The sequence below is a fragment of the Lactuca saligna genome, chromosome 4 (genome assembly GCF_052625555.1).
Source record: "Lactuca saligna cultivar CGN05327 chromosome 4, ASM5262555v1, whole genome shotgun sequence".
NCBI lineage: Eukaryota > Viridiplantae > Streptophyta > Magnoliopsida > Asterales > Asteraceae > Lactuca > Lactuca saligna.
In genome coordinates, this window is record NC_136420.1 from 121,724,063 (window position 1) to 121,732,650 (window position 8,588).

Genomic DNA, 8,588 nt, shown 5'->3' on the forward strand with positions numbered 1-8,588 from the left:
CGTAAGATGAGGTTTTTCTCGGTATTGAAGTATTACAACCCACTCATGACATACATATTTCCCAACATGCTATTGAGATAGTTAAAAGGTTCAAGATGGTGGATTTCAATGTTGCGATTAACCCATTAGTTCTAGGGCGCAAGTTGAAATCTGATGAAGGAGAAAGAATTGACGAGACTCTTTTTAAGCAAATCATAGGAAGTCTTGTGTACATCACCACTACTAAGTCGAATATACAATTTTTGGTGAACTTAATAAGTAGATTCATGGCTAAACCCACTGAAGTACATTATGTAGCAACAAAGAGGGTGTTGAGGTATGTAATTGGCACACTTGACTTTGAGATTTGGTATAAAAGTAACAGGATAAGGATCAATGAAAGAGTTCAAGGACAACGATTTTGCAGGATATATCGATATAAGATACATCTGATTATGTGTTCCTATGGGACAATGGAGTTGTGGGTTGATCATTAAATAAGCAATATATTGTTACTTTATCTTCCACTAAAGCATAATATGTTACAGATGCAACATGTGCCTATCAAGCAATTTAGGTTAGAAGAGTACTTGAAGAACTGGGTTTGGAGATCAATAAGAGCATTGTCATAAAAGTGACAACACTTCCACCATCAAGTTATCTAAGAACTCTGTGTTACATGAAAAGCGCATTAATATAAGAGTTCGTTAAGAAGCCTACGATAAAATCCCAAACAAAACCTACAATTTTTCAAACACTCGACAACTACGAAAATATTCCATAGCCCTATCATATCATACCTACTGATACAATTTAAGTTACCTGAATACGATAATTTCACTTTAAACGATTTATTTCTAGAAATCGTATGGTTACTTTACTCTTTACAATATGGCAGTAAATAATCCAACATAAACGTTGCATCTTGTACTTTTACTTTCTCAGGTTGTATGGGCCAGTTCCTGTTGGTCTTTTTTGTTTTAATAAAGCGTTCAAACAAAATCTGGTTGTTATGATTATGATATTATTTCCCAATTATTTTGACTTGTTGATAAATTATTTTATATAGAGAAATACACAAATAATATTAGTATAACCATAGTAACACTGCTAAACAACATAGTAAAGAATTGCAACAAAAAGTAGTTTCTATCATTATCATATGAAATGTTCACGTTAAATTGGCTCAACTACACCATTTTATGCATATTGTTTGAATAAAGGAACAATAAATTTTTCGTACTTTGTGTGTTTTTAATTCTCTCATGACACGAGAACGATTGTATTCACAATTTATATCGATGGTCATCTCTACAGCCTAGAGATAACTTACAAAACTGGGCACTATGATAACTGGACTTGGGCCTTTACCGGGCTTTCGTAATAAGCTGTAGGTCACATTTGTATTTAACTATTTTTATTTATTTATTTATTTTCTCCGTTTTACAAAAATAAGCAATTCACAATTTAATAAACAATTTTAAAAACTGTTTATAATTTTTTTACTCCGATCAAACAATAATTATTTATTTAAGATAAGATACTGGACCAATAGAGATTAATTGCTTTGTGTTTAAGTAAATACACAACATTAAAAAGGGTAAAATAGTTAAAAATACCCACGCTTATAAACCAAATAAAGTAAAAGTTATTCACTAAAAGGTAAATCAAAATGATCATAAGGTTCACTAAACAAACCCTATGGGCCGCAAAGGTAAAACTAAAGGTCTCAAAGATTCTACGAGATATATATATATATATATATATATATATATATATATATATATATATATATATATATATATAGGGTAAAGTGAATATACTTAACAACTTTATATAAGCTTATGTACCTAACATCATCAAACTACATTATTTTGCATTAAATTTTCATTGCAATCATCCAAGGTTCTTAAACTTCATCCCTAAACTTGATTTATTTCAAAAAAATTTGGAAATTCATCATTATATTTCTCCTACATCCTTTCATTTGTAGCGCTAGGATATGAAGCCCATCAGGTGGTATTCGATAGAAAGACGTGATGTAAACGAAAGATATTGGTGAAAGTCAAAAGATTTTGGAAGTAATCACATTATGGGGTTGAAATTTAAGAACCAAAGGCAATTACATTGTAAATATGATACAAACCGATGTAGTATTATGAAGTTAGGTACCTAAGCTTATATAAGGTTGTTAGGTATATTCACTTTACCCATATATATATATATATATATATATATATATATATATATATATATATATATATACACACACACACACACACTCACAAGAGAATGATTACAAGTATAGTATCCACAGAATATTTTCAAGGTAAACTATCAACTTACTTATAAAGTTCATTACAATGATATTTAGATTTGTTAATGTTTGTCATTTTATGACTTTACATATTTAGATATGGGATAAGTTTGTCAAAGTATATGTTGAGTTTGCAAGACATACTAATCACTTCATGACAAGGTCATACAATGTTAACCTTTTCTTTAATTTATCTAGGAGACATGTTTTTCCTTTGTAGTTATATCGACCTTTGCTTTAATTTATCTAGGAGGCATGTCTTTCCTTTGTAGTTCCGTACTGGGTATATTGAGTTTAATTATATATTAGTATACTATTTAAAGTTAATAAACAATTTTGCATTCATTTACTAGGCTGTTAGCAAACATCCACGACTACAACCTACATTAAACAAAGTCGAGTTGTTTGCTGATTGGTTGGTAGAAAGCTCCATTCTAATGGTGTTTCTGAGAAGGAAGAAGGACTGACAAAGAAGATAGCTCGAGAAAATGTCCCTTTAAGCTCATTTGTGCTAGAAAATATAACATTACTCCCACTTGTATTTATGATCAAATGAAAGCGTCGAGACCATAATAAAAGAGTTACATATCTCTCAGATCAGATTTTGGATGCAATTGCACCAATTAGACAAAAACAATTGAGTAAATGGCTCCTTAAAATTTACCCCTTTATCACCAATATATTGATTTGTGGAATATTTTACTATTAGATACGAGACTCCGGACGATTATTCTCATTTGTTTTAATGTCTTTCTATCGCTATGATACATAAATCCTAATTGGTAATGGGTCCACGTCTAGGGTAATATTGATTTGGCAAGTACTTTTTTTTTTATATAAACCTGAAATTATTTGTAATTTAGAATCTTTTAATATAATGTTCATATTATTATACATGTTTTACTTCTCATTAACTACAACAATAGTCATTGGGCGACCGGTGCAATGGATTGGAACACATGAATTTGGAATATTAATAATAGCATGTTTTCAATAGGTCGTAACGAGAAAATCGTGGAAGATTTACAGCCTTTCAAAGATTATTTCAATGAGTATTTAAAGTCCATAGATTATTGGGTAAAAAATGGGGCCAACACACCAACGTGCAACTTAAGGTTAATTTTTCCCACAAGGTAGCAATCGCAGTATCATTCCCCATGTGTGCGCAATTATTGTTAGTAGTTAAAACAATAGTACAACAAAATTTGCGAAGCGATTTATACTCACGAGGTTTGATTACGAGGTAAAATGCATGAATCATTATTAGTCTTTTGTGGTATTTATTTTTTATGATGGAAGAAAAAGTTGTGAATTGAATTAAAACCAATGATGATTCATGAAGAAATCACTAAACCATATATTCATAATCCAACTTCTGAATCCAATTAAAGTAATGTATCCACCTACAAAATGCACCCATAAAGCTAATCTTCCAACGGGTAAAATCCCTAATAACCCCCCAAAAAAAAAACCCTAACAATTACACCAATGCCACCATCTCCCCACAAAACCAATTCTTCTGAAAAGCTCCAGTCATGTTTTAAGCCCTCAAGACTCCCCAACAAATCCCCACTACTCCAAAACCCCAAAAGCTTTCCCAATAATATTTTCTTCAACATCTCTCACAAGCTACATTCCTGTTTAAATAACATTCAAGCATTTAAAAAAAAAAAAACACTCAAGTGTAATTTGGTCATTATTAAATTAAAAAAAAAAAAAGTACCAAGTCGGTTAGACGAGGCTCCACGAGAACATACATTGGTACGCCATTTAGCCTCCAATTACCCTGTTGGCACATAACTTTAAATTCAAGTGGAACAAAAGAATATAAAAAATAAATTTTATTACCTTCACTTGTGGTAATCCAATTACACATGCACATTCAACAACCTCGGCTCCAACACGTTCTAGAAAAAAAAACATGTTGAAAATGTGTTTTATTATTGTGATAAAGTAAAAGTAAGATGCTATTTTGAATATAAAAAATGTATACCTAAAAGCCTTATGGCTGCCGAGAGGGTCCCACCTGTGGCCACCAGATCGTCTACAATCAACACGCTTTCCCCTGGCTGCACCGCCCCGACATGCATCTCTAGACAATCCGTACCGTACTCGAGCACATATGCTTCAGATATAACTTCACCTGAAATTCAATGCGGGTTAGATTATATCTGACAGATGTAAATCAGGTACATAGATTCCGTTTCATTAAAAAAAAAAAAATGGGTCCCACTTATACTAGAGTACTAGGTTTACATATAAGATTGTTTTAAATTTAGGAGGTACGATTTATAATTTTTTATTATAATTTATAATCAAATACATATAAAATTATTTGTAAGGAAATACTCATTTAAAATTAAAATAGATGTCTTCTTCGAAATGAGATCAATATTGATTTATTGAAAATGATTTGTCAAAAAAAATAATTTTTAGTTTTATAGAAAAGGGAAAAAGTTAAATTATGGGGACCACAAATTTCCATACATTTTTGGCAAAAATATCACCCTTGAACCAAGGGGCAAAAGGCAAGATTTTCCCTAAAGTTAACAACTTTATAATAATATATATATAAGAAACCGATCTTGTATAAGAAAATAATAGATGAATTATTGGTGTCAAGTTATAATATTGAAAAAAAAAATCTAAAAGATTTAATGCATACCTGGCAATTTTTTTGGTTTGCGTAATGGAACGAATTTAGCACCAATAGCCAATGCAATTGGAGGGCCAAATATAAATCCTCTAGCTTCCACTCCTATATATTATTATTATTATTATATTATAGAATTTTCTTTAATCGCTATTCAAAATAATAGTTGCAAATAAAAACCATATAAAAATTGATTGTATCAAAGAGTAAATATATATAAACAGAGCTTTCATTTGTGAGGCCATAACTTAATAAATTCAGACGAGATTATACTTTACAAATATGTTTTGTCATCAATCAATAATGAATTAATAGATTAGTCGTGATTGATGTAATTGATATTGCTAAGTTTTGTCTCTAAAAAATCTAGCTAACTAACAAGGTTAGTTGTCACTTTTTTATAAAAATGTCATTAATATTTAATCAACGCTTAATGACAGAATTTAATATTGATATGTTAATTTCAGATTAGATAAGAACAATCCATGTGATATGTTATGGGGTCCACATATTACATCATTCATTCTTAAAAAATCTAAGGGGGGGAAATGAATAGGAACAATAGATAATAAAAAGAGCTACAAAATGTACTTTATATAATGTTAATCATATTTTGTCTCTACAATATCAAGCCAAAATAGGTTAAATTTTATTGTTGAGAAAAAGAAAATTTTACATAATAGACCCCCTGTAAAATTTAAACCCTCAAATAACAAAAATTTACATTCTTTGTAATAATCTTTAAACCAAAAAATACACAAGGGGAAAAAAAAGTTAGGATCTTGGGGCAGATTGGATAAGTTTTAATTGATTTAATTGATTTGACCACAAGGTCAAAGATCAAACATGAAATATTCTATTATTTTTATTTTATTTATTATCCAGAAAAGGTTAAATCGTTGCCACAAGGTTGGATTTAACAGTGTTCTTGAAAAGATGAACATCTTGTAAGATATCGACCTGAGAAACAACAAAATTGGTCCACAAAATTCCTAAATGTTAAGAACCCTAATTTCAGCAATCAGAGCATGTATTTTCCCTCTTTCACAGAACATTTTATCGAAAGGAAAAATGTTTTGGGATAATAGTCGTTGCAGAAACCAAATCATCAAAAAAGAATTCAAAAATCATAAAATAAAATACTCACAAACTGACACACTGATCTACTCATGCAAATAGAATAAGATAAACTGGTGGAGTATCATATTCCTTTCCCTAAATTTTGCAGAGAAACCAAACAAGGAAGAAGCACATGTTTAACAGAGAATCTATGCATGAAAGCTTATAAGAGAAGGAGTGAACAGAAGTAATACCAGCAACAACTGAAATTTTCTTATCTCTGTAACGATCGACAAAGATATCAATGGTGTATTTGAACGCCTTTTGATCTAACAGCAGCGTTGTGATATCTTGAAACATTATCCCTGAAGAAAAGAAGGAGTTGACGAATTAGACCACAACCTGTTCGACGAAAAGCCTGAGTGAAAAAACAAGGCAAAATACCTGGTTTAGGGAAGTGAGGAACGACTCTTATGGCATCTGAAATGGCCTTTATCCTTGGGTCTCCATGTAAGCCATTTTCTTCTGCAAACATGTCTCTGTAAATAGAGAATTTTCCGGTGAAAATGGTCGGAAGGGGGCGAGTGAAAAATGGAACAGTTAGTCACTTCCTTATCTAAGCATGTCCTGTGTGCGCTTATTTATAACCGAATTAAACATGTACTTTCTTCTCAACCAAATTATTATAAAATAATTATTAATTTCAATGGATTTTGTGAAAATGTGTTTGTACTTTGATGTTAAAGATTCAAAAGAAAAAAAAATCATTAAACTATCAAATAAAATTGTATGTAAAAAAATTTGATTTGAATAGAGGGTGTTTGGTAAAAATATTTGGTAGCTAACATCTAAAAACTATAGCGTATATAAAGGTTTGACAAAAATACTTAAAGTTTTTAAAACATATAATATTTATATAAAAAAACTTATCTAAAAAATATCATTGATTTTAGAAAATGATAATTAAGTCAATTTTATAAAATTATAAAAGGGTTTTTTTTATTAAATGTTACCTGAAATGATTTTTGGATTTAAACTTTTTGTTTAACTAAAAACTAGAAACATGCTAAAAGAAAATTTTATTTTTTTGAGTTTTTTCTAAAAGCTAAAATTAAAGGTTATCAAAAACTACATACGAACACACTCTTAGGTGTTGTTTGTTTTTCTGAAGTCAAAATGTCTGCAGTTTGCGGGCCACATCTGCAAGCCTCTGCAGCAGAAGAGATGGACCAAACGTCTTCAGTCTGCAATAAGAAGACTGTTTGTTTTTTAACGTCTGCAGACTGCTGAAATAAACAGAACTTTAAATAAAATGATTTTTCAACACCAAAATTTTAATAATAATAATTATACAACACTGAAAATAAAATTTATGCAATTAAATTAGTTTTACAATAAAAAAGTTTGGTTTTACAATAACAATAACATTTAAAACAATTCAATATATATTGTGCATCAACGACCATATTATTATTTTGAAACGAGACATTGGGTTCATCGTATCGTGCGAAATGCTCATCACCGAGTCTTTTTTTCCTTATAAAATTATGAACTACGAAAATTAGTAATATATTAGACAATTCTTATTAGAATAGAAATTATTAATATACAAAAATTATTAATGACTTATATAATTTATATTAGAATCGAAATGCATTGCTTTTATAAAAACTTTAATATGACTCAGTTTTTTGGTCTCAATAGGCATATCACTTTTTTTTTTAAAAAAATTTGGTCGCAATCATAAAAGTAGAAATATAGTTTTTATGTTGTATTTTTTTCTTTTAATATTATTGAGAAAAAATTAATAAAAGATATATACATTAATAATTAAATAAGCATAAAAAAAAAATTATAATCACTTATAAGCAAGAAATCTAAAAGGTGTTTTCTTTCAACATAATAGATGTGGGAGGCGGCGAAAGAAAAAAAAAATAAGTATTTTTTTTTAAGTTTTAGTTTAGGTTTATTGAACTTGTGAAGACGTTAGAAGACATTGGTCCATGTCTGCGCTAAGAAGACCTCGCGCAGACGTTTTTAGATCTGCGCATTTTCAAAAAACAAACAGTCTGCGAGAGCATATGTTTGCGCGTGGTCTGCACGGCGCAGACAGAAGTGATCACGCAGATCTGCAGACAAAAAACAAACAACACCTTAGTTTACTTCTTTTGTGAGAATGTTGCATTCTCTAAAAATATAGGTATGTTTGAATTCTATAAACCTAATAAGCTAAATTATTGAGTTTAACATGTAACAAAAAAAAAAAAACATCTATCTCCTAATATAAGTTAAAAGATATTTTATCACAGACATATAAATGACAAAATAAATGCTGTGTTCCCACTTGGCTTTTATAAGGATTATCATGAAAATTTTCTTTTATATTTGTTTAACTTATTAGACTTTATAAATGATGTAGGAACATGAAGTATAGCTTGTAAAACTTTTATTTTATTTTTTGTTTCAATTATTGGATTTTTAGAAAGCAAATGTTTTTAATACATGCATGCGTGTATGTATGATTTTATAATCAAGATATTGTATTGTAATTTTGTATTATTAATAATAGATTAACAATAA

General features: G+C 29.6%; 1 protein-coding gene across 1 annotated transcript; it reads right to left on the reverse strand.

Annotated features, from left to right (window-relative positions):
- Positions 1-3,779: 3,779 nt before the first annotated feature.
- Positions 3,780-6,643, reverse strand: LOC145042714 (adenine phosphoribosyltransferase 5-like). Its single transcript, XM_078991179.1, has 7 exons — positions 6,453-6,643; positions 6,263-6,373; positions 4,962-5,054; positions 4,290-4,439; positions 4,145-4,203; positions 4,020-4,082; positions 3,780-3,933 (listed from the first exon to the last, which is right to left on the reverse strand). Exons 1-7 carry the CDS (start codon positions 6,541-6,543, stop codon positions 3,919-3,921), a joined length of 582 nt encoding a protein of 193 aa, XP_078847305.1. The 5' UTR covers positions 6,544-6,643; the 3' UTR covers positions 3,780-3,918.
- Positions 6,644-8,588: the final 1,945 nt, after the last annotated feature.